Source organism: Lolium perenne, chromosome 3 (assembly GCF_019359855.2).
Source record: "Lolium perenne isolate Kyuss_39 chromosome 3, Kyuss_2.0, whole genome shotgun sequence".
NCBI classification, from domain to species: domain Eukaryota; kingdom Viridiplantae; phylum Streptophyta; class Magnoliopsida; order Poales; family Poaceae; genus Lolium; species Lolium perenne.
The window spans coordinates 232,052,642-232,079,961 of record NC_067246.2 but is presented as its reverse complement, the minus strand read 5'-3'; the positions used below and the strand labels follow the sequence as shown (position 1 = coordinate 232,079,961).

The 27,320-nt window shown below is 43.0% G+C and overlaps 1 protein-coding gene and 1 long non-coding RNA gene across 2 annotated transcripts; both read left to right on the top strand.

Annotated features, from left to right (window-relative positions):
* The first annotated feature begins 3,447 nt into the window (after window positions 1-3,447).
* Window positions 3,448-7,459, top strand: LOC127338584 (uncharacterized). The gene is made up of 3 exons (XR_007874424.2): window positions 3,448-5,736; window positions 5,821-6,002; window positions 6,865-7,459. It is a non-coding gene; the product is annotated as an uncharacterized lncRNA (long non-coding RNA).
* A 2,418-nt stretch (window positions 7,460-9,877) lies between these two features.
* Window positions 9,878-10,928, top strand: LOC127338583 (uncharacterized). The gene is made up of 2 exons (XM_051364639.2): window positions 9,878-10,283; window positions 10,397-10,928. The coding sequence occupies exons 1-2, from the start codon at window positions 10,004-10,006 to the stop codon at window positions 10,708-10,710; spliced, it is 594 nt and encodes a 197-aa protein (XP_051220599.1). The 5' UTR covers window positions 9,878-10,003; the 3' UTR covers window positions 10,711-10,928.
* Window positions 10,929-27,320: the final 16,392 nt, after the last annotated feature.

The following is a 27,320-nucleotide window of genomic DNA, read 5'->3' as shown; positions in this document are numbered from 1 at the left end:
AGCGCGTAGAAGATCTTGATCACGATCGGTTCCGGCGCCACGAACGGGCAGCACCTCCGTACTCGGTCACACGTTCGGTTGTTGATGAAGACGACGTCCACCTCCCCCGTCCAGCGGGCCGCGGAAGTAGTAGCTCCACTTGAATCCGACAAAGACGACGGCGTGGTGTCGGTGGCGGTGTAGAAGTCGGCGGAGCTTCGCTAAGCTACGCGGGCAATATGGAGTGGAGGAGCAAAGCTAGGGTTTGGGAGGGGTGGCCGGCCACTCAAGGGGGCGGCCAGCTTATGGTCTTGGGGTGGCCGGCCCCCTCCCTTGGCCCCTCATTATATAGGTGGATCCCAAGTGTTGGTGTCCAAGTCTTCGAATAAGACCCGAAACCAAAACCTTCCATAGGAGGGGGAAACCTAGCCCAACTAGGACTCCCACCCAAAGGTGGGATTCCCAACACCCCTGTGGGGGTTGGCGGCCCCCTATGGTGGAGTCCACTTGGGACTCCACCCCCACTAGGGCTGGCCGGCCATGGAGGTGGAGTCCCTTGTGGACTCCACCTTCCTTGGTGGTTTCTTCCGGACTTTTCTAGAACCTTCTAGAACCTTCCATAGAACCTTCCGCGACATTTTATTTCACATAAAATGACATCCTATATATGAATCTTATTCTCCTGACCATTCCGGAACTCCTCGTGATGTCCGGGATCTCATCCGGGACTCCGAACAAATATTCGAACTCCATTCCATAATTCAAGTGCTACCATTTCAACATCCAACTTTAAGTGTGTCACCCTACGGTTCGAGAACTATGCGGACATGGTTGAGTACTCACTCCGACCAATAACCAATAGCGGGATCTGGAGATCCATAATGGCTCCCACATATTCAACGATGACTTTAGTGATCGAATGAACCATACACATATATTACCAATTCCTTTTGTCTCGCGATATTTTACTTGTCCGAGGTTTGATCTTCGGTATCACTCTATACCTTGTTCAACCTCGTCTCCTGACAAGTACTCTTTACTCGTACCGTGGTATGTGGTCTCTTATGAACTCATTCATATGCTTGCAAGACATTAGACGACATTCCACCGAGAGGGCCCAGAGTATATCTATCCGTCATCGGGATGGACAAATCCCACTGTTGATCCATATGCCTCAACTCATACTTTCCGGATACTTAATCCCACCTTTATAGCCACCCATTTACGCAGTGGTGTTTGGTGTAATCAAAGTACCTTTCCGGTATAAGTGATTTACATGATCTCATGGTCATAAGGACTAGGTAACTATGTATCGAAAGCTTATAGCAAATAACTTAATGACGAGATCTTATGCTACGCTTAATTGGGTGTGTCCATTACATCATTCACACAATGATATAACCTTGTTATTAATAACATCCAATGTTCATGATTATGAAACTAATCATCTATTAATCAACAAGCTAGTTTAAGAGGCATACTAGGGACTTCTTGTTTGTCTACATATCACACATGTACTAATGTTTCGGTTAATACAATTCTAGCATGATATATAAACATTTATCATAAACATAAAGATATAAATAATAACCACTTTATTATTGCCTCTAGGGCATATCTCCTTCAACAAAACCAACACATGCAAAAGGAGCGAGTAACTTATAATCGTCCAGAACATAGATTTAGAATATCCATGTGGGGTGCTACTTTCAGTCCATAATTCACGTAAGCTCTAAGAAGTCGCTCCGATGCACATGATCAATTATGGTGAAATGTACTTTATGTAGATGTGATGCATTCTTGCTATTGAAATTTGTGTTCTTTGAATTTTAACGTTGTAATGTATAATCATGTGGTTTGTTATTATTCCTGTGGCATATGCTTATATTTCCTAGGGGATTTTTATTTCACTTTTTATAAGCATATTTTAGCTACCTAGAAGTTGAAAATAAGCATATTTTAACGATTTTTTTCTCAGCGTCTTCATTATCTGTTTTTGTAGGATTTGAGTAGGTTTTTGCCTACCAATTTATCTTGCAATAATTTTTGAAATTAAGTTCTCATCACACTCTAATCTATCAAAAATAATATTTTATTGGTACTAATTAATTTCATGAGAAATCGAGTATGCATGCCACTAAAATCTCCTACTCCCTCCGGTTCATATTAATTGACTCTAATATGAATGTATCTAGACACATTTTAGTTCTAGATACATCTATATTGAAGTCAATTAATATGAATCAGAGGGAGTATATACATTTTAATTTTGAGAATCAAAGATACTGATAAAAGGTAATTGTGCTAGACAAAGTAGATTCTATAGATACTGAACTCAGACCAGTTGATGTGTTGCTAGAATTTATGGAATTCTTTAAATGGATGTGCTGCACTTTTTGTAGGACCTAGCCTGACACGGCAGGCAGAAAAAGATTTACATGTAACATCTGGACATAACCAATGAATCGATGAGCGACCGGCACTCCATCAAGCGATTCTCCCGGCGTGATGTTGGTCATTGCCGATCTCTTTGTACGCGAGTAATTTTAAACGTTATAATTGAAATCCTTGATTTGTATTTTTTTGTTTGTGTTGATTAACTTGGCGCCTCAAAAAACACTTTTTATATTGTTTTTAGTATATAGCAATGCATCATGTAAATTTAGACAAATTTGAAACATCCTTTATTCGACGGAGGGAATAATAGATTTGACTGTGCACACATGCATATATCTATACACTTATATACGTTTAAACTTCACTATATTATAAGTTCAAGCTATAGAAAATATACTAAATCACCCTTTCAACTTTTAGCTAGCTATAAACCTGTACGGGTACATCTTTTTTTATGGTAATCTATACTTGTATCCCTTCTTATTCTGTTAATTTTTTTGTTTCCTAAACGGACCCGCGTAGCTAGACATTCCTTTTTGTGATTGGAGTCTCCTATCCGAACAGATATGCTCCGGCAAAAAATCAATTAGAAGTCGTTTGGTATCCATCATTTGAGCCTGGAATTATGGAATTCATTTTGGAACTTCACAGGTGGGTTGATTGCCACAGAATTAGACGATCATTTCATTTGGGAATCCAGCAAAATGAGATCACGGGTAAACACAATTCCCAGGTGAGACCTGTCATTCGCTTTTCTCTCGTTCCCCGTCCCCCGTCTGCGTCGCTGCGGCCTCCTCCCCCGACGTCCGCCTTGCCGACGCTCCTCCTCCGCCTGCGTCGCCGCCTCCTCTCCCCTCCACCTCGTAGGATCCTTCTCCCTCTACATCGCCCCCTCGTCCACCAACCGCATCGCCGCCTCCATCCCCGATCCCATCTCACCGGTCCTCCTCCCACCGCCTCGTCGGCCAAGAACGGTACGCGCGAGCTTCCTTCACCTTGCTCCTTGCTCTCCCTATATCTACCCGCTTGGATCTTGGTAGATTTGTGCTCTTCCGTAGCTGTACGTAGATCGGAGCTGGTGGAGAGGATTTGTGCCTGACGCGGTTTGTAGCGATTTTGGTGATCCGTGGTCGTGCCGACGTCGTGGGGATCCGGGCAAAGCTGGCCGCGTCCGCCTCGCGTGGCTGACAAATGGCTGCCCACCTACGGCCACGCCCCTGCACGCAAGATGCTCGACCGGATGGTCAGTGTTTAGTTCTTGGACCTGTTTGGCCTAGAATAGGATTCAGTCTGCCACCCACTTAATCCATGTAACTTGAATATTGCTGATGTTAGTGACGATCAGGGTCCACTTAGTCTTCTGATGGTAGTGACGATGAGGGTCTCAACAGCTTGAATATTGCTCTCAAATCCATGTAACTTAGATGGTACGTCCGACCATGATAGTATATTGCGTGCATCTTTGGCTTCTGCATAGGTGCATGGTCAGTGTGCTAGGCCCAGGCTCAAATCCCTCCCATGTTTACTATTTTTTAGAATTAATTGATGCTTATTATTGGTCAGATTTTTCTAAAGTATCAAATTACATTTGTTGCAGTAGTTCTGCTATGTATTTATTTACACTCACGACATTACTGATTAATCCATTTGTTGTGAACTGGTTGTTAGGCTGCCTTTACAATTTTCTCTGGTGGTTGGTGAATTGTGTGTCTGCTACATGGTTTTAAAAATAATGACTCACTTAGCCCTTGACTCTGCACCTGTTGGTGAATTATATTAGCCAGTAGCAAAAATCATCTTACCTATACACGTAACTATGAATTCTAATCCTGGGCTATAAATGTGTGATAATATATTGCTTCTTTCTTTTTTCTTGCTCGATCCTTCACGAATTCTTGTTTGCTTACCTAGTGGTGGTAGGCTGATTGATTGATTCTTAGAAAATATATTTGCAGATGGCTGATCTACCACTAGAGTTATATCATGAGAAGAGGAAGAAAAGGAAGCGGGCAACAGCTGGGTTCTTTATTACCGTAGTTGCAGTAGCTCAACATATGTATTGTAGGAGAAAGATAGTTGAGCTTGGTGATTTCAGTGAGGAAGAGGCCGAGACTAGAATTAGGAGGCAAATGCTTAGGAATATTTACCTGGGTCCAAATCTATATTGCTATGATACTCTAAGGTTTACCAAAGGGTCCTTCTTTGACCTATGTGCCATGTTACGTGAAAGGACTGAAAGACACCTTTCATGTGACTGTTGAAGAGGCTGTGACCATTGTATTGCTTGTACTTAGCCATGGCATGAAGTTTAGGTTGATTCATAGCACCTACAGGTTGACACTTGAGCCAATTAGTAGACATTTAAATGAGGTGTTAGGACCCATTCTTTCTTTATCCCATGAAATCATCAAGTTGCCAGATCCTGGTACTGAACTACCTGAGGATCACAAATGGAGGTAGTTCCCCGATGGGCATGGAGCCTTATATGGCACACATGTTGATGTCCGTGTTCCGCTACGCAAGCAAGGTAGATATAGGAATATGAAGAAGGCCATAACAACAAATGTGTTGGGCGTCTGTGACCGCAACATGAAGTTTGTTTATGTGTTGGCTGGCTGGGAAGGTTCAGCGTCAGATGGTAGAGTGCTGGGAGATGCAATGGATAGAGATGACTCTTTCAAAGTTACAAATGGTAACTCCTATCTTAGTATGATACAACTTTTGACTAGTTATTTGCATTTTTCAACTAAAATCTAATGTGGCCTATTTTCATATACCTTAGGAAAATACTACCTAGTAGATGCTGGATACACGAATGGTCTAGGCTTCTTCGCTCCATTTAGGAATACAAGGTATCACTTGAAAGTACAGCTGGGCATGGGCAGCCCGGCCCGACCCAGCCCAAAAATCCCGTGCTGGGCCTGGTCAGGCTTGCATGTCGGGTCGGGTTCGGGCCTCATTTCGGAGCCCGAACGTCAGGCCGACCCGGGCTCGAGCTTGCAGAAAACGGGATTATTTACACCTAGTTCGGGCCGGGCTTGTCGAGCCGGGCCGGGTTTTTCTCTGTTCGGGCCGGGTTCGGGCCTGATTTCTAAGCCCTAAGGTCGGGCCGGGCCGGCTCAGGCCTAGGAATTTTGGTTCGGGATTTTTCGGGCCTGGTCTGAAACCCGGCCCGGCCCGAAGAATGCCCAGGTGTACTTGAAAGAGTGGGCTGCCAATGGGAATAATCCAGAAACTCCACAAGAGCTCTATAACCGGCGGCATGCAATTGCTAGGAACTTAATTGAGAGGATTTGGGCTCTTATAAATATGAGATGGGCTACTCTAAGGGCTAGTTCATTTTTTGGAATAAAAAATCAGGTACCATCTATTTTTTTAATTCGAATCATTTGCTGGAACCTTTTGAGTTTTGTGTATTAACATGCCATACTAACTTAATGGCAGATTCGAGTAATCAATGCTTGTTGCATATTGCATAACTTCCTAGCTGATAGGCAAAGAGAGATGGATGATGTGATGTTGCAAGCAGTAGATAATCAGCTAAATAATGTTTTCATTGATGTGGATGAACCTGAGATTACCCACATTGAGGTGACGAAGATGACGTTTGGAACAATTATGCCAAGGTAATCTCTATATCACTTCCTTATTTGCTGCCTTTGAATCATTCCACTATACTGCATCTAGCATTAGTTGACAAAGATGATTAGTTTGCAACCTATGATCATAAGGTCACGTGACCACAGTCTACTGTCTACTGCGTAGTATGTAATAATGTTCCTACCGCGAGATGTGTGAGTATCCCATCTGTACTAGTGCACTTCCCCAAACTAGACAGTGAATTAGTGGACATGAGGTTAATTGCCAATTGAATGGCTGTCAAGGTTTTCTGCTTTGTGCCCATTAGGGAGGTGGACTAGGCGAAGACTGGATCTGGTGCATAATTGTCTGTATCAGGGATATTGTGGATATCTGGTGTATCATTTATGATAGTTCATGTGACATGTAAAACTGATCTAGGAAGTTGGCTTACTAGTGTAGTTTCCTGTGGTAAGCGCAGTGTCAGTGACCTGAACAATTGATTGCAATCTAATCACCACAAGCGATTGGTTGGAAATACTATCATCCATTGATGACCTGCACAAATTTAAATGGGCAGTGTAGTCTGATTAGGGTGTTTCAGCTTGTTAAATACTTAAAAATGTCCAATAGTAGTTGCTAAAATGTGTATCGTTTTCAATATTATATGCTACCCTGGTGCTTTGAGCCTTTCACACCATATAAATTTTGTTGTAGGTCTTCTGGTTGTCAAGTATTAATATTTATTTATTTTGTTGTTGTTTTGAGGGGTAACATGCAGTAACTTGTTTTCTGTGTACTGGTGGAACCGTCTATCAGACGTCACTGGTTTTGAACTTATTTCAGACAGTAGCATTAGTTTGACCATACATTGTCATTCATATTCACTGCTTATCCTATTATTTGCAGGCCAACAAAGATGCAGCCTCGTATAGGTACAAGGTCATCAAGTATTGGGACATGATCAATACACTTTACAACAGAGACCGTGCTACGGGCGAGGGTGCAAGGACAACAAATGAGAGCGCAGCTGAAATGGCGGAGGAGATTGCGAACACCACCGCAACCCATAAACATGCCAACTCCTCAACTAAGGATGGCGAAGATCGTCCAAAGAAGAGGTACCGATCTGATGACTCGATTGCAACAATGCTTGGAGATAAATTAGACAATTTTACTACTGTGTTCAAAGGTGATGCTCTTGAGCCACCACCAAAGCCAGCAGGTCCTGAAGAAATATGGGCTCTCCTTGGTGGAATACCAGACCTAGAAGATGATCAGTTGTTGGCAATATATGATGTTCTAGTTGCCGATGATCGCAAGTTCAAGTCTCTATTAGCACTGCCTGAAAGGATGAAGAAGTGGGTTCTGAAGCAAATAAGCACATGATTGAGATACTCCTTTGTAATGTGGCAGTCTACCTGGAACTTATTTAAACTCTGGAACTTGTTTAAACTCTGGAACTTGTGATGTAGCAGCCTTTGTGATGTGCAAGTTTTCTAAACTCTGAAACTTGTATTTATTGAGTTGATGCACTTATGTTTTATGGACTAGAACTTTGGAACTTGGAAGATATGTGGATTATGATCTATGATTCGGTATTCTGTAGAATGTTTTAAGGTAAAAAATTATGAGAAATACTTGTTGCAATCACGTGATGCATGCGTTTTTATTTTAGTACATGGAAACCATTTACAAATTCAATATTGAATTCTACTGTCATTTGCAATTCCCGTGGCAACCAAACAAGTGTACATTTCTGGAATTACAATGTAAATAAAATGAATACATGTATTCATTTCAAAATACTACAAATGAAATGAAAGCCTGGCTTCCAAACGAGCTCTTACCTTGTTTAAAAGACTACTATGGACCAGAGGAAAAAAAAGCTATAGATATGGTCTTATTTTTATATTGAATGTGTCAAACGAAGATACAACCCATTACGTAATTAATAATCATTCGTTAAATCACAACCATTTAATTTATATCTTACTGCTAATATAATTTAGATGATGTGGCTTAATTTGGTAGCTCTATTAATCATCCATATTTTGCTTTTAATATATAATACTACCTCCATTCCAAGGCTTAAGGCCTATATTTTTTTCAGAAAGTCAAAATATGTTAATTTTGACTAAATTATTATAAAAAAATATTAACATGTCAAATACAAAATTAATATTATTAGATAGATAATGAAATATATTTTCATGTGCTATCTATGAAATATCATATTTATTGATAGATTATTCAAAAAAAATTGGTCAAACTTTATTTGCTTTGGCTTTTCTAAAAAAATATAAGTCTTAAGCCTTGGGATGGAGGTAGTAGTAGATAGATAGATGTCTCTAATGTGAACCATTTGGCTATAGTCAAGTCATCCATTAATTCCTCCACGATGAGTACTACTTCATGGTGACTTGCTCACATGCGTGGCATGCACACATATACAAAGCATTACCTCTACACATTTTTTGAAACATTAAAATACCATTTTTTGATTTTTCTTTCTTCAAAAACCAAACTACATGTAGCTCTTACAACATTTGTGGTTTGCCGATCAAACTCTCCCTAAACTATCCACACCAAACTAATACCAACACACAACTTCCCATGCGGCCACATGGACCTCCTCCACTATAAGAGCAAGTACAATAAGTTCTAATCAACTGGCTATAAGGATTAAAATAGTATATTATTGCTTAGTTGGAGGAGAGAGAGGATGAGAGAGAAGGAGAGTAGGCTCTTATGCAAGAGCCAGCTCTAGCACGTGCTCCTAATCACTTTGTGAGAGTGAAAGGTAGGGTCATACATTGATAAAGTACTGCATTTTTGTAGCTCACTATTGTATATGTTGATTCTAAGTTGGCTATAAATGACATGACACTTGGCTTATAGCCAGCAGCTGGCTAGATTATTGGAATTGCTCTTAGGCCAGGTGTTACATGTACATTCAACCGCGAGAGCTCGAAATTTGAATCGAAGTGTTCAGTTAGTCCATCAGAACTGAATAACAAATGTTTAGTTAGTCCATCACGAGCATAGCCTGCCTTCCTCAGAAAGAAGGTTTGCCAGTGCATATGCATTATGTCTTGCCTGCATATATGCGTCTATTATGTTTTTGTTGTATCTTCTAAATGGACCGTACGACCTCAGAAAGAAGGTTGGACTGTAAATCTGTCAAACGGTCAGCGCCACGATCGAGTGCAGTTGGCACCTGACACACCAAAACAGAATCTGACGAAGCGACTTGGCACTTAGATTAACCAAGTAACCATGGTAATGCAGTGGATCCGGGATCCAGTTCCAGTCTATGGCGTCTCTTGGTTACTCTAATCTACATTAGCGATGCGAGCATTTATTGAGGAGATTAAACAATCGGCCGGCAGAGACGCAAAGCTGCCCGAGAAGAAAGGCGCAACCATTGTTGCATTCATCATGGTGAAGTGAAGTCAAACGAAGTCGAAGCTCTCCGCTCAAACCAAGGAGCCGCGCGCACTCTCAAGAACGGATCGATTCCGCTGCACCGGAAACCACATCATAAAACTGATCAACACACTTCCCAAACGAGCAATCCCAAGAGGAGAAAGAGAGAGCACGAGTTACCGTTGGAGCTACCACTGCTGCACCACTGCGAGCTGTTACCGTTGTGCAGCAAAAATTACAAGCAGCGGATACTACTGCTGCATCATTTGGGATCGAGACACACTCCCAAAAATTCTGATTTCCGATCGAGACATCAAAAACTCCGCATTTCTTATAGCCTAGTCTCGTACCGTAAGACATCAAAAACATTAACTGTGAATGGAATCTGATTTAGCCGCGCCGCTCCTCCGGTCAACTAGGAACCGGGCAAAAGAGCTGCGCAGATTATAAATAAGCCCGTGCCCAGACAGTCTGATCACCCAGTTCATTCTGACCTTAGCTTCAGTATTACCTAGTGGTTATACTCCAGCTAGCACCTGACACTAGTACCAGTGAGTAGTACAGTATTAGGGACCGATACACCATTGTTGACAGGCAAATCAGCGAGAGTTAAGCAGAGATGAGGAGCTACGCAGCTGTAGTCGGGGCCGCGCTGCTCGCCCTTGGCGCGCTGCTACTCCCCGCCCACCATGTGATGGCCGACACCAAGGCCATGGCGCCGGCCAATGGCATCTCCATGCCCCCGTCGCCGGCCAATGACACGGACATGGCACCGTCACCGTCGTACGTGATGCCGCCGCCGCCGGTCTACCCGTTCGTCATCGTGCAGGGAGTGATCTACTGCAAGACTTGCAGGTCCACGCGCTACAACCGTGACATGGACGCATCGCCCCTCCAAGGTTTGCATTTTTTGCATCACCCACGCCCATCCTAGCCATATATAGTTCGCGATCGACGGATTAATGCACGCACGCTCACGCCAATTGCCCGTCATGTTCGTTTCTGCCCGCAGGCGCGACGCTGCAGCTGGTGTGCTACGGGAAGAAGGTGGTGAACGTGACAGCGACGGCCTCCGACGAGAACGGCTACTTCCTGGTGATGTTCTACGACCTGGCCAACTTCAACCAGCGCAACTGCAAGGTCTTCCTGGGCACGTCGCCGACGCCGCTCTGCAACAAGCCCGTCTACCCGCCGAACAAGGGCGTTGGGCTCTCGATCATCAAAGAGACTATCACCACACCGCCGGTGGGGCTGCAGGGAATCTACTGCCCCACCAGCGTCCTCTTCTACGGCCCATCTGTCGCTCGGAACTGTCCATCAAACTGACCGCGCGCGCCGCATCTAAGTATCGACCCGGCTAGAAGCGAGTGAGTTAGTCCTCTATAGTTATATGCATTGTTGATGGATTTCTCAGCGTGTTGCAAACTTGCAATTGCAATGGTGTGTGTTTATGTGCGTGTTGTTACTTGTAGCCAATGTACGTTCGGTTCAGTTTTGCCAGTGTTTAGGCAATGGTGTGTGTTTATGCATCGTTTGTTTTTCTCTCCGATGGTTTTCATTGTTTTGCCCGCGTGCTTTTCTTCTGAGCTGTTGACATCTACAGCGGTCGATTACTATACATAAGCTGGATCAAATTTCAAACTATATATGCCTGATGTAGGAACCATGGAAATCGTCGGTGGATCTGTAAGCCTGCGTATTCGCACTTCAGTTCATGCTCAGATCTTCTAGAACGTGAGTACACGTGACTGCGAGGATCTCATGTGCATGTGCATCTTTTTTTTTCGGCGAAGGGCTTCAAGTGCATGAATTCCATCCAATTGATTCATTTGGTAGAGCGAAGTCAGATGCACATGAGATCGTCAGTCGCGTTGGATGCACATGCACTTCTAAGCCTCCAAAACATGAAACACCCAGAGTACCCAGTTTAATCTCGTAAAACATTAAAGTGAGGCGCTCTTATCCGCCAAAAGAGCGTCTCTTTCCATGAAAGAATGGGCGTATGGGTTTTCCAAAACATATTAAAGATTTTGTATTGAGAATATGTCACCCACTATTTTTCTCCGTAACCTTTCAACTCCAATAAGCTAAGTGCATGTAGAAAATAGATTTTTCTCTCCGGAATTCATTCAATGTGGTAATTAGTTCTGGGAGATTGCTCCTGAACGGAAAAAGACCCGTGCCCTCCTCTGTCGGTCCCGTGGGCGACGGGGAGGGAACACTAGCCTCCCCCACCTCCAGCCGCCCTCCTCCTCTCCTCCCCTCTCCTCGCCGCTGCCGGACGGCGTCGCCGGGCAAAGCCTAGGCGCTGGCGGCGGCGGGGCTCTCCTTCCCCCTCGCGCGCAGAAGCGGCACGGGTCGTGGCGGCCGTCGAGGGCGGCGTGCTTGGCGAGGGGCGCGGCGGCGCGGCCGGATCTCCGGTGGCGTGGTTACCTCGTGCTCGGGTGGGCGTGCTCGGGAGGGCGTGCTGCCGGCTGCAGCCGCGACGGCGGTGGCTTTTCTCGAGCGGCGTGGGCTCGGCCCCATTCTCTGGCGGCGGGGGTCGGCCTAGCAGCAGAGGTGGTGGAGCTGCAGGGTTTGGTTAGGACGGCGGCGACCTCCGGCGGCGCGGTGCGGCAGTAGGGCGACGCGGGTGAGATCTGGGCCCGATCTAGGCTAGGCGGGCAAGATCTGGGCCCGATCTGGGCCTCATGGGCCCCTGCTGTGTGCGCTGGTCGGCATCTCGCAGTGGCGCCGGGAGTCTGGGAGGTGGTAGTGCCTCTCCTCCGACTGCCGCGCGACCGGAGGCCATATCGGGGCCAGGCGGGCCTTCGTTGGCAGCCACTGCATACCGGGTTGGATGCTCTCTGTTCCCTGTCCGGTCATTGCCGCTCTTGCCCTCACTGCTGGTCTGGCTGGAGGTTGCTGCCGGCGGATGGGATGAGCTTGGATGCCGAGGCGGCGGCCTGGAAACTGCACGGTCGGCTCTCCGGCGGGCGACGTAGCGGTGGTGGTGGCTTTACTCCTAGGTCATGGGGATGGCGTGGAGTGGGCGGCGGGGGTTCCGGGCGTTGGTGCTGCTTCGGCAGTGCCGGCTCCCAGACCATGTCTCGGAGGCTTTGTTTGGTGTCGGCGGGCTGCCCATGGTTCCTTTGGTGTGGTGGGAGTTGATTTCGGGCGAAAGCCCAGCACTTTTGCGCCAACGGTGACGGCGCCTGTGGATGTCGTGTCCCTCTTGTGGGCACCATTGTGGTCGCTCCCTCATGCTAGAGTTCCGGGTGAAAACCTTTGACCGTTCTTGGTCACGACGGCGGCGGCGCCTAGCGTCGTCACCCACTTGGGGGCGTCGTCGTGGAGCTTGGGTACCTTTGGCTTGCCCTCGTCGTCATCGGTGGGCATGCTCAGATCCTCTTTTGCTGCTCTCCGTCCCGACATAGGGCGGACTCGGCGGCCTCTTATCTTTTACACGTGACATTGTGGTCTTCGTTCTCGGTACTTGTTGGCTGCTGGCAGGATCGGCGCTCCACGGCCCGGAGCGGGCAGGCGGCCCTTCCCAGCAACAACTTGGTGGTAGAGACGACGATGTCCGGTGGCTTAACAAGGAGGCGGGGTCTCAACTTTAGTCGGTTGTTTCGGTTGTATTGTGGAGGGTGTGGCATCTCCTGTACTTTCATTTTATTTTTGTGGTCTGCTTTGTAAGAGGTTTTCCTCTCTACCTAGTATCGGTTTGGTCGTGTGTGGCTTTATTTATAAAGCGGGGCGAAAGCCTATTTCAAGGAGGATGTAGAAAATAAGAAGACACATTCCCAATGCAAAATCCTTTAATTTTCGCATGTGATGAGGGAAGTAATTTCAGTACAAAGCCCAATAACAGTGAGCTAAGGCTGCTCATAGTGGGGAGTAACTTAGACTAGTAACATAGGCGGGGTCTCAACTTTAGTCGGTTGTTCATAGTGCATGTTATTTGCTTTGATTTCCGTGTGATGAGACATAAGTAACTTTTTCCTACTTTCGTGCATTGGAAACAAAGAAGTGTACTCTTTTATGCATAAATTTTAAAGCTAAACATTCACTTATTTATGGATGGAGAGAGCAGAGCGCCCACTACCTATTTTTGATGTACATGCAACAATATCACGTCATATTTATTTTCCATTTTACAGAGCAATGCCTGAAAACAAGTTGTCTTTTCCCCTTCGTAATCCAATTTTCAAGCATAGAGCCTCCCCATTTCTTCTCAGAGCAATTTATATCTCTAGAAACTCCGAGGGAGCTTTCACTCCTCCTCGGTCATCCCCTCTTAGTCTGGACATGAGTGCTCAATGTTTTTCTTTTTGGAATTGAGGAGGCATGGCCCTCGATTTCATTAGCCGGATGAAACCAACTAAAACATATGGTTCGAGATTTCTTGTGACAACTCTCCAACTCACAAGCTCCCCTAAAACTTAACAGTATAAACTGAAAATAACAACCAAAATTACACGCAACGAAACACCAGCCAACACATGTGATGCTCACAAGTATAGGGGGTCTCTGAAATCTTCGATGGGAATTATTACCAATTTATAGTTCGACTCGAGGGAAACACAAGAATATCAATAAGACTTTAGCAATTGAGACGCGTCACTCTCAACCACACATGTATATCAATAAACTCACAAAGAAAATAGTGATTTTATAGTAGTTAATTCAAAGCAGTAAAGACAAGTACTAGTAAACAACAACATCAAATTTTCAGTTTTCACCGAAAGTAGTATTATATAACTTTCAGTGACTAAAAGCGTAGACATAAGGTAGTAGTGGGATGTTGTATGAATGATATTGATCATATAATGTAATCCAACTAACATAGCATCCATCTCTAATTTAGTTGTGTGTAAGTCTGCGATCCAAATATAGATATGCATACTAACAAAGAGAATTTACATAACCTCTTTTATCCTTCTTGCCCATTTTACCGGGGCTAACTTGGAACTACAAGCCATAGGGGGAGGACGCGCCGCATGCTCTCTTTCCCAGCATGTTGGGCGCCTCTGGTCCTTCTTTGGCCTGGTGGATGCGTCTCAAAAAATTGAAGCGTGGTGTCTGATCTTGCCCTTTTTAGAGTCTCATAGCTCATGTAATGTCAAAATACTAACAGAAGGTGTTTTCTGCCAGGCAGAGTTAAAACAAAAATAAAGGAACTTTACAGGAAAGTTCCGGAAATCAACTAAAAATGCATAAATAACGATATATGATGGCAAATATAAACTAAAACTAATCATATATGTCAGAATATTGATGATGTAAAATGTACGTATCAACTCCTCCAAGCTTCAACCTTTGCTCATCCTCGAGAAAATAAGCGGATAGATCATATCATGCATCAATGATCTTATGGTTGATAATAAAAAATACGAGCATTCCATCATGAACTGATGCATACTCAATTGCCTTGTAAAATCTCTAAACTAACAACCATACAAATGTGGATTTCATATGATAGAAATTCTAGCAACTACCTCTTACCATTTAAACAAAACTAACCATTACATGTTAGAAAATTGAACATTATTCATATATTTCTTTTCTATATGCATGGTTTTTTACCTGCTTCCTTTGACTTTTACTTTGCCTTTACAATGAAAATAAACTCTCCTAGAGCAACTAGTTACAAGAAGAGAATTTGCTAAACAACAAGATAAACATGGAGTTTGAATTTGTCAAACAATTTGCCATATTTTGACTGGGATCAGTTAATAGTCTTGCCCCCTAGTAACTAGTATAAATCTTATTGATGGATCTTTCAATCATGTCATATGTTTTACATCCAGCTCTGCCTTTCACTTTTCATGGCTAACCAAATCCTCGGGTGCCTACCTTTTAATTCACATTCTTGTTTTGATCATATGTATTGAAATATCCATGACCATCAGTTTACATGTTGATTACTAAGTAGCACAAGAGTATCGCATGTCCCTTGTCATCATCTCTTCCTAACTATTTCTTCTCTAGGACCACATCTCCACCACAAATTCAAGGTATTTTCTTTCATTTATTAGTATTATTTGCATGGATATTTCATTTGTTGCAAGCTCTACTTGAAAAGTTCTATGCTTGTTCATGCTCGAGTTAATTTAGTTCAAGACAAGGTCTAATAGAAACTTCTAGATATGAGACGCACATCTGCATAAGTGTTACCCATAAATCTTCAGACAAGAAAATCATGGACGACACCATACTTTATATTTCATTAAGAACCGCTTTACAAAATATAGATGATAATGCTCTATGAGCTTTCCAAACTACGAAAAATCGATAACTACTAGATGAAAGCAAAACCAAAGTAAAGATAATGACTAAGAGCGATATGATAAACTAAAAAGAAAAAAAAAACTGGTAGAACTCCCCTAAGCTTAGGTTGTTCATGTGGGTCCTAATTAAGCAATGACTTTCATGATGAACACGGGAACCTTCCCATTGGGGCGCTCCACGGCGAAGACATGAGTAGTTGCAAAGATGAGATCTAGAAAACAGGGATAAAAAGAATGTTCGCTCGAAAAGACTCGATGCAAGATTAGATCAACAAAGAAGGGTATGTATATTGACAATTTTTCAAACCTTCCGCCTTCATAAGCATGTCATCCTCCCATAGATGTTCTTCATCGAGGTTGATGGAGACTTTTGAGTTTCTCCTTGACCTTAGCCCACTAAAGAGGCCCTTTTGCTTGTCCATGGTGGATCAAACCTTGCTGCACCTTAATCACAAACCACTAAACAAATTAGATGTAGCAAGTTATATCCACTTAAAAGTACTCACAGAGGCTCTACCATGTGTGAAACTATTAGTTATTTCCACCTAAAATTGGCAAATCCATGGGTTTCTCTGGCATAATATGTGACACCAAGAGCAGCATCCTCCTCTAAATATAAAGCATTATATAAAAAAAAAGTTAGATAGGTGGAGGAGTCACATACCAAGGAGTAATCCCTCCAAAGGGATTAGAAAATAGTTGCCCAAATTTGTAGATCAAAAAAGGAGCAGCAATGGAGCAGGAGAATTTTTTTCGAATGGTACTTGGTCGGGTTTTGAGTCGAGGGGAAGAACCTGGGAGCTTGCTCCTCACCTAACAACACATGTGGTGCTCACAAGGCTAGGTGGCGCGCCCAGGGCAGGGGCACGCCACCAGTGTTATTTTCTCCCTTGTTTAATGTTTTTCTTTGTCCTTTCGCCTGGTGGGTCCTCTGTGCAGAAAAAATGACCTGGGATTTGTTTGGTGATATATGAAGAACATTTTCGGTGTAAATTTTTTCAGAACTCAAAAACTGTTAAAAACAGGCATAAAAATATTAAAGGAGTTCAATACCAAGTAAGAGAATGCAAATAATTTCGGTACTAATGCATCAATAATTTAATGGGAATCATCATGGAAAAAAATGGGAGAAAGTTTTGTGTTAAAGTTTTTTCTTAGGAAATGAAGGAACACCGTACCACGATATATCTAAGAATGATGAAAACCAAAAGATTGGGGACGCCCTAGGCACCCCATTGGAGCTATTACACACACGGTTTGCACACCTCTAAATTTTATTTTTCGAGCAATATAAGATTTCCACGTATATTTGGAGCGTCTTTATCTTTACTTTTGTGTTAAATTTGCATTTTATTCATGTTTCCAATACCATTATTAATAAAGTTGTTGGAGAAATAAAGAAAATGGATGCACAAAAAGAAGGGGAAATGAAATAATAGTTGTATAACAAGTTATGCATGTCGTAACATCTTGTTATTTGTTTCATTTATTTTAATTAGGGATAATTGCAAGTGTAGTATTTAGTAGCTTTTATCCACAACATAGATGGATAAATTCATGTTAATATTGTCTACTAATAAATGATTAGTACTATGGGCACTTTTGCAAGCTTGTATATAGTCAACTAGCTTCCCCTTGCTAGCCCAAATAATTAAACAAACAAAGAATTGTGCATCCATAATCCCTTAAACTAAGTTATTCCAGCAGTGTCCACTATATCTACCTACATAGTATTAATGCTATTCCAAGTATACTTCCCATGTGGGTTTTATCTAGCTTCCAAATGTTATTGCTTATGGTTGGGTTTTTCATAGAGAAGTTGGTTGTGGGGTGACCCTGAACTCAAATAATTGAACTTGACTCATTGTGATTGGAATTATGTAACGATGTGTTTGACATGTTATGGGTTGAGTGTTAGTAGAACCATGTATCATGGGTAACGTTTTCAACTCGGGAACCATCTGTTGATATCATATCATTTGGCTGTGGTTCTTAGCGGTGTGAAATAAGTTGGATGTAATCAAGTATTTTCGAGTATGGATATGTGTCAGAGGGAGCATTTGGCCGCAAACTTAAGCCATGTTATGCATCATGGTGGAAATTTATAGCATGGACATTGAATGAAGCATTTTAAATAAAAAGATATGCAAATAGTAAATAAAAAAGAAACACCGAGGGGTTCATTTTTCTGTTTGTCTTGTCATCCAAGTATGGATATTCCCTCACAAAGGGACTCCTCATACAAAGGAGTAAGAGGTACCTCAGTGAAACCTCGCTTGGAACTGTATGCATATGATGACGAATTTCTTGTGGGTTGAGTAGTGTGTGGACTTAGCAATTGTGGTCAATGGGTATGATGCATTTAACTTGTAATAGAACAAGCATATAAGCCATATTTTTTTCGCTTTAACATTAAAAATGAGATGCCGAGGGGCAATGGAACTAACACTAGTGATGTACTATTATTTAAGCATAAATTTGAGGGGTAGTGTTTGGAAGCTAAATATCTCTTGTACATGTTTAATCAATGGTTACTTTGTATTTCTTCAGGTGTCCAGAAATATGAAATATAAAATATGATTTTAAAACTAGAATAGAACAATATACAATGAACCTTTATTTTCTTCTTCCACCGTTTACATGCTTAACGGTCCATAGTACTTTGTGCATTTGTTATATACAAGATTGACATATTGTTAGCTATAGATGAGGTTTATGAAAGATATCACATTATAAGATTATTTTCTTGCTATCATTCTTTAAGGAGATGGACTAATGAACTTTATGTAGCAATGATGAGGAGGTGGTGTTTTGGCACATAGGCGCATACGAACCTATTATACAAAATGCAGAAAAAATAAAATGCGAACATGCCAAAAAAAATCCAGAATAAAATTTCGTGTGTATATTCAGATGTTCTATATTCGCTCAGAAGTTTTCGGGGGAAACGAACGTAAAAAGACAAAAAAATGTTCCCGTGAATAGTCATGTGAGAAACATAAAAAATTGCCCTTTTTTACACGGGACACAAGAAATGTTCCTTTTTCCCGAAAACTTATGTGCGGACATAGAATGTCTAGATGTACATGCGCAATTTTATTTTAGAACTTTTTGATATTTTGGAATGTGTTTTCACACAGTGGGTTCATACGTCTCCGACGTATCGATAATTTCTTATGTTCCATGCCACTTTATTGATGATACCTACATGTTTTATGCACACTTTATATCGTTTTTATGCGTTTTCCGGAACTAACCTATTGACGAGATGCCGAAGGGCCAGTTGCTGTTTTCTGCTGTTTTTGGTTTCAGAAATCCTAGTAAGGAAATATTCTCAGAATCGGACGAAATCAACGCGCAGCATCTTAGGATCACGCGAAGCTTCCAGAACACCCGAGAGAGGCCAGAGGGGGGCCACAGGCCCACCAGATGGTAGGCCGGCGCGGCCTGGGGGTGGCCCGCGCCCCCCTAGTGTGTCGTCGCCTCGTTGACCTTCTGACGCCGCCTCTTCGCCTATAAGAAGCCCCTCGACCTAAATCTTCGATACGGAAAAGCCACGGTACGAGAAACCATCCAGAGCCGCCGCCATCGCGAAGCCAAGATCTGGGGGACAGGAGTCTCTGTTCCGGCACGCCGCCGGGATGGGGAAGTGCCCCCGGAAGGCTTCTCCATCGACACCGCTGCCATCTCCACCGCCATCTTCATCACCGCTGCTGTCTCCCATGAGGAGGGAGTAGTTCTCCATCGAGGCTCGGGGCTGTACCGGTAGCTATGTGGTTAATCTCTCTCCTATGTACTTCAATACAATGATCTCATGAGCTGCCTTACATGATTGAGATTCATATGAGTTTTGTATCACAATTCATCTATGTGCTACTCTAGTGATGTTATTAAAGTAGTCTATTCCTCCTCCATGATGTAATGTTGGCAGTGTGTGCATCATGAAGTACTTGGTTTATGCTATGATTGTGATCTCTTGAAGATTATGAAGTTAACTATTACTATGATGGTATTGATGTGATCTATTCCTCCTTTCATAGTGTGATGGTCACAGTGTGCATGCTATGTTAGTACTTGGTTTGGTTGTGTTGATCTATCTTGCACTCTAAGGTTATTTAAATATGAATATCGAATATTGTGGAGCTTGTTAACTCCGGCATTGAGGGTTCTTGTAGCCCTACGCAATTAGTGGTGTTCATCATCCAACAAGAGAGTGTAGAGTCTAGCATCTATCTATTTATTCTGTTATGTGATCAATGTTGAGAGTGTCCACTAGTGAAAGTATAATCCCTAGGCCTTGTTCCTAAATACTGCTATCGCTGCTTGTTTATCGTTCTCATCGCATCCGTATCGTCCGCAATATTACCACCATCAACCACACGCCAGTCCTGGATAGCAAAGCACTTTTCTGGTGCCGTTGCTACTACTCATACTTATTCATACCACCTGTATTTCACTATCTCTTCGCCGAACTAGTGCACCTATTTGGTGTGTTGGGGACACAAGAGACTTCTTGTATCGTGATTGCAGGGTTGCTTGAGAGGGATATCTTTGACCTCTTCCTCCCTGAGATCGATAAACCTTGGGTGATCCACTTAAGGGAAACTTGCTGCTGTTATACAAACCTCTGCTCTTGGAGGCCCAACACTGTCTACAAGAATAGAAGCTCCCGTAGACATCAAGCACTTTTCTGGCGCCGTTGCCGGGGAGGAAAGGTAAAAGGCACTCATACTCCGGTTCTAGGTAACAGTACTTTTCTGGCGCCATTGTGTGTGTGCTCGAAGCTATTTCCTTTAGATCCTGCAATTGCATCTTTTTGTTTCTTGTTTACACTAGTAAGGCATAATGGACAACAATGAGCTTCTTATTCTATTTCCTGATTTAAGACATGGATGGTTTGATCCGAAAATTAAAAAGCCCATGGAACATATTAGTATGAACACTTTGAACACCATTGTTGCTAATGCTATGGAAAATTCTAAGCTTGGGGAAGCTGGTTTTGATGAGCATAATCTTTTTAGTCCCCCAAGCATTGAGGAGAAAATTTACTTTGATGATACTTTACCTCCTATTTATGATGATTATAATGATATTGGTCTTTTGTTGCCACCTGTTATGGAGGATAAATTTGATTATGATTACAATATGCCTCATATATTTAATGATAGCTACTTTGTTGAATTTGCTCCCACTACAACTAATAAAATTGATTATGCTTATGTGGAGAGTAATAATTTTATGCATGAGACTCATGATAAGAATGCTTTATGTGATAGTTATATTGTTGAGTTTGCTCATGATGCTACTGGACATTTTTATGAGAGAGGAAAATATGGTTGTAGAAATTTTCATGTTACTAAAACACCTCTCTATATGCTTAAAATCTTGAAGTTGAGCTTGTCTAGTTTTCATATGCTTGTTGCATTATGTTTCTTGAACTTGTTTATTTACAAGATTCCTTTTTATAGGAAGCATGTTAGACTTAAATGTGTTTTGAATTTGCCTCTTGATGCTCTCTTTTGCTTCAAGTACTATTTTTTGCGAGTGCATCATTAAAACTGCTGAGCCCATCTTAATGGCTATAAAGAAAGAACTTCTTGGGAGATAACCCATGTGTTTATTTTACTACAGTACTTTGTTTTATATTTGTGTTTTGGAAGTTGTTACTACTGTAGAAACCTCTCCTTATCTTAGTTTTGTTGCATTGTTGTGCCAAGTAAAGTCTTTGATAGTAAGGTTCATACTAGATTTGGATTACTGCGCAGAAACAGATTTCTTGCTGTCACGAATCTGGGCCTAATTCTCTGTAGGTAACTCAGAAAATTATGCCAATTTACGTGAGTGATCCTCAGATATGTACGCAACTTTCATTCAATTCGAGCATTTTCATTTGAGCAAGTCTGGTGCCTCAATAAAATTCGTCTTTACGGACTGTTCTGTTTTGACAGATTCTGCCTTTTATTTCGCATTGCCTCTTTTGCTATGAGGGATGAATTTCTTTGTTCCATTAACTTCCACTAGCTTTGGGCAATGTCCAGAAGTGTTAAGAATGAATGTGTCACCTCTGAACATGTGAGTTTTTGATTATGCACTAACCCTCTAATGAGTTTGCTTTGAGTTTGGTGTGGAGGAAGTTTTCAAGGGTCAAGAGAGGAGGATGATACAATGTGATCAAGAAGAGTGAAAGCTCTAAGCTTGGGGATGCCCCGGTGGTTCCCCCCTGCATATATCAAGAATACTCAAGCGTCTAAGCTTGGGGATGCCCAAGGCATCCCCTTCTTCATCGACAAAATTATCAGGTTCCTTCTCTTGAAACTATATTTTTATTCCGTCACATCTTATGTACTTTACTTGGAGCGTCTGTTTGCTTTCGTTTTTGTTTTTGTTTGAATAAAGTTGGATCCTAGCATTCATTGTGTGGGAGAGAGACACGCTCCGCTGTTTCATATGGACAAATATGTCCTTAGGCTTTACTCATAGTGTTCATGGCGAAGGTTGAAACTGCTTCGTTCATTGTTATATGGTTGGAATTGGAAAATGATACATGTAGTAATTGCTATAATGTCTTGAATAATGTGATACTTGGCAATTGTTGTGCTCATGTTTAAGCTCTTGCATCATATACTTTGCACCTATTAGTGAAGAAATACATAGAGCTTGCTAAAATTTGGTTTGCATAATTGGTCTCTCTAAGGTCTAGATAATTTCTAGTATTGGGTTGAACAACAAGGAAGACGGTGTAGAGTCTTATAATGTTTACAATATGTCTTTTATGTGAGTTTTGCTGCACCGGTTCATCCTTGTGTTTGTTTCAAATAGCCTTGCTAGCCTAGCCCTGTATCGAGAGGGAATACTTCTCATGCATCCAAAATCCTTGAGCCAACCACTATGCCATTTGTGTCCACCATACCTACCTACTACATGGTATTTATCCGCCATTTCAAAGTAAATTGCTTGAGTGCGACCTTTAAATTTCTATCCTTTACCTTTGCAATATATAGCTCATGGGACAAATAGCCTAAAAACTATTGTGGTATTGAATATGTACTTATGCACTTTATCTCTTATTAAGTTGCTTGTTGTGCGATAACCATGATCCTGGGGACGCCATCAACTACTCTTTGTTGAATATCATGTGAGTTGCTATGCATGTCCGTCTTGTCTGAAGTAAGGGAGATTTACCACTAGAATGGTTAGAGCATGCATAATGTTAGAGAAGAACATTGGGCCGCTAACTAAAGCCATGATCCATGGTGGAAGTTTCAGTTTTGGACAAATATCCTCAATCTCATATGAGAAAATTAATAATTGTTGAATGCTTAAGCATTAAAGAGGAGTCCATTATATGTTGTCTATGTTGTCCCGGTATGGATGTCTAAGTTGAGAATAATCAATAGCGAGAAATCCAATGCGAGCTTTCTCCTTAGACCTTTGTACAGGCGGCATAGAGGTACCCCTTTGTGACACTTGGTTAAAACATGTGCATTGCGATGATGATCCAGGTAATCCGAGCTAATTAGAACAAGGTGCGGGCACTATTAGTATACTATGCATGAGGCTTGCAACTTGTAGGATATAATTTACATAACACATATGCTTTATTACTACCGTTGACAAAATTGTTTCTTGTTTTCAAAACCAAAGCTCTAGCACAAATATAGCAATCAATGCTTCCCTCTGCGAAGGGCCATTCTTTTACTTTTATGTTGAGTCAGTTCACCTATTTCTCTCTATCTCAAGAAGCAAACACTTGTGTGAACTATGCATTGATTCCTACATACTTGCATATTGCACTTGTTATATTACTTTGCATTGACAAATATCTATGAGATATATATGTTATGAGTTGAAAGCAACCGCTGAAACTTAATCTTCCTTTGTGTTGCTTCAATACCTTTACTTTGAATTATTGCTTTATGAGTTAACTCTTATGCAAGACTTATTGATGCTTGTCTTGAAAGTACTATTCACGAAAAGTCTTTGCTTTATGATTCATTTGTTTACTCATGTCATTTACCATTGTTTTGATCGCTGTATTCATTACATGTGCTTACAATAGTATGATCAAGGTTATGATGGCATGTCACTCCAGAAATTATCTTTGTTATCGTTTACCTGCTCGGGACGAGCAGGAACTAAGCTTGGGGATGCTGATATGTCTCCGACGTATCGATAATTTCTTATGTTCCATGCCACTTTATTGATGATACCTACATGTTTTATGCACACTTCATATCGTTTTTATGCGTTTTCCGGAACTAACCTATTGACGAGATGCCGAAGGGCCAGTTGCTGTTTTCTGCTGTTTTTGGTTTCAGAAATCCTAGTAAGGAAATATTCTCGGAATCAGACGAAATCAACGCCCATCATCTTAGGATCACGCGAAGCTTCCAGAACACCCGAGAGAGGCCAGAGGGGGGCCACAGGCCCACCAGATGGTAGGCCGGCGCGGCCTGGGGGTGGCCCGCGCCCCCCTAGTGTGTCGTCGCCTCGTTGACCTTCTGACGCCGCCTCTTCGCCTATAAGAAGCCCCTCGACCTAAATCCTCGATACGGAAAAGCCACGGTACGAGAAACCATCCAGAGCCGCCGCCATCGCGAAGCCAAGATCTGGGGGACAGGAGTCTCTGTTCCGGCACGCCGCCGGGACGGGGAAGTGCCCCCGGAAGGCTTCTCCATCGACACCGCTGCCATCTCCACCGCCATCTTCATCACCGCTGCTATCTCCCATGAGGAGGGAGTAGTTCTCCATCGAGGCTCGGGGCTGTACCGGTAGCTATGTGGTTAATCTCTCTCCTATGTACTTCAATACAATGATCTCATGAGCTGCCTTACATGATTGAGATTCATATGAGTTTTGTATCACAATTCATCTATGTGCTACTCTAGTGATGTTATTAAAGTAGTCTATTCCTCCTCCATGATGTAATGTTGGCAGTGTGTGCATCATGAAGTACTTGTGACATAGGCATCCCAAATGGGCCTGCCGAAGATGGTACCCGGGGTTTACTGAAGGCCCACTACTCGAAGAATAAGAAGATTCGGAAGCCCAAGATATTATTAAGGAAAGCTAGAGTTGTAATAGGAAGCATTATTTGTAATTTTGCGGGATGAATTAGAAACCTTCCCGGACTCTGTAACTTGTACAATACGAATCCCTCGGCTCCGCCTCCTATATAAGGGGGAGTCGAGGGACGAAGAAAGCATCGGATCATTGTCTCTCAAACCCTAGTTTTCATAATTGTCGAGTACTTTCCGGCTGAAACCTTCGAGATCTACTTGCCCTCTACTTCCAACTAAACCCTAGTCTACAACCCGTAGGCATTGACAAGTTGATACCTTATCAATTGGCGCCGTCTGTGGGAACTAGAGGCGTCAAGGATACGATTTCGATGGCACGTTCAAGATCGTCGACTTCATCAACCGCAAGCAACGCAATGGATCGAGGTAAACAGATCGCAACTGGTCTTGTCAATTTTGTTCCTCACCCGCCCTCCCGTTTGGATGCATATGCGTATCTGGAGGAGCCTATGGAGATGACGTTCGGAAGATTTCACTTTCGCGTCGAGAAAGAGGGATCGTATCGTGTCGAAATTCCGATTTCATCGGGATCGTCGGTGGTCGATTCCGATTTTTCAAGCTATACATCGTCAACCGAATCAGGAGAGGAAGAAACTTCGTCATCACGCTTCATCAGCACCAGGGCGAGAGAAAAACTTGCCAAGATCTTCAGCGACATGTCGTTTGAGTCATCTGCGGACTCCTATATAAGCGATGGCTCAAGCAGTGTCGATAGCTACGACTTCATCGACAAATCTACTACAGTGGGCAAGGTCTTCGCCAATCTTCATGATGGTGTCACCAAACCCAACATAGATCTGAATACGAAGTATCATCAGATTTATGTCATCGGAGAGCCAAGTCATGATCAGGAGGAAACATCTGAGGCTTTCGACGATTTGGGAAATCCATACGTCGATCCCTCTGATTTGCGACGAGGCCTAGGCAATAAATATATCGGGCCACAGCCGCGAGATAGAGTTCGACTCCCGCAAGCAGCATGGGATAGAGCCACAAGAGCTATGGATGGCTCAGAACCAATGGCTACCACAGCCACGCCGGAAGAATTACAAGCATATCAATATAGGCTTGCACGAGCTGCAAGGGAATTGGAAAAACAGACAGCTGAGCTAAACAGAAGAAAGGAGGCAGCCTCTGCATCAAGTAGGCGAAGGGCAGAGCTGAGTCGACAATCTAGAACTTCGGGTGATAGCCACAGAGAAGCTCGGAACAGAGCAAGATCAAGGTTACAAAACGTACCTGAAGGAGAAAGAGAGCACTTGGTGCAAAACCTCGACATGTCTTTTATGTCGATAGACACGAGAGGGAACATCATACCCAAGACACCAGAAGCTGGGTATATGGCGACACAAGCTTTCATCCTTGCATCCAAACCACCCCCCAGGAGATCCAAGGGAGGCATTGTACAACATGGCAATGGCAGGAGTTGGAGCCATGGGAACGGCGTTTGTGTCGACACCTCCCGAAGGAACAGCAAGGCAAAATAGTCCACGACCTGCGGCAGCAACAGCAGCAGTTCCCGAAGGACCAAGTGGAGCAAGGGACACGGCAGCACAAGCAAGGGTCGACAGAGCGCGACAAAGCAGAAGGGAACATCGACAGTCCCCAGAGTTAAACGACGAGGATATGTGTGGCTTGCCGTGCTTTACGAGGAGAGTCCGAAAAACTCGAGTCCCTTCAGGATTCAAATTACCTGATAACTTCAAGAAATTCGACGGCCTTCAAGATCCAGAGGATTGGCTGGTGGATTATCTCGAGACAGTGAAGCTCACAGGAGGAACCAGAGCAACAGCTATGCAAAGCATCCAGGTACATTTGAGTGGAGCCGCACGATCGTGGATAAAGAAACTTCCTCCAGGATCTATCGACAGCTGGGAAAGCTTCGAGGACGTGTTCGTCAAGAACTTCCGGTCCACGTGCAAGAAACCTGCGTCATTAGAGGAGTTGCGAGCATGCCGACAAAAGCTAGACGAGCCAATGAGAAAATATATCAAAAGGTGGAACATCATCAAAAACTCGGCAGAAAATATATCTGACGAGAGAGCGATTGATGCGTTTGTCGCAGGAATCAGGCGTGGAGATTTTGTCGAGGATTTGGGGAGGACCAATCCAAAGACAAAGATTCGCTTTAATGGAAATAGCAAACAGATGGGCAGATGGAGAAGATGCTGTTCACAACAAACGGCATAGGTCGCCAGAGGAAGACCGCGGTCGAAACTATCAACCAAGGCGACGATTTCCTCGGCAGTACCCGAGCTATGACGCCCCAGGTCAAATTTCGGCAGGCTTCCGAGCAAACACCGGAGGAAACAACAGAGATGATTATCAGAGAAGCAATGAGCAACGAGGCGACAATAGAGATGACTCTCGAAACAATAGGCAAAATAGTGGGCCAAGATTTCAGAGGCCTTTCGTGTCTCCCGAAGAAATGATGAACTGGCCGTGTCAGATGCATTTTTTCCTCGACAGCAACGGAAAAAGACAGTCAGGACATCTGCAGAAAGATTGTCGCAATTTCCAGGCAATGTTAAGGTGGGCAGGGCATGCTAATGCTCAGGCAGCACAGAGAAATCCTCGAGAACCC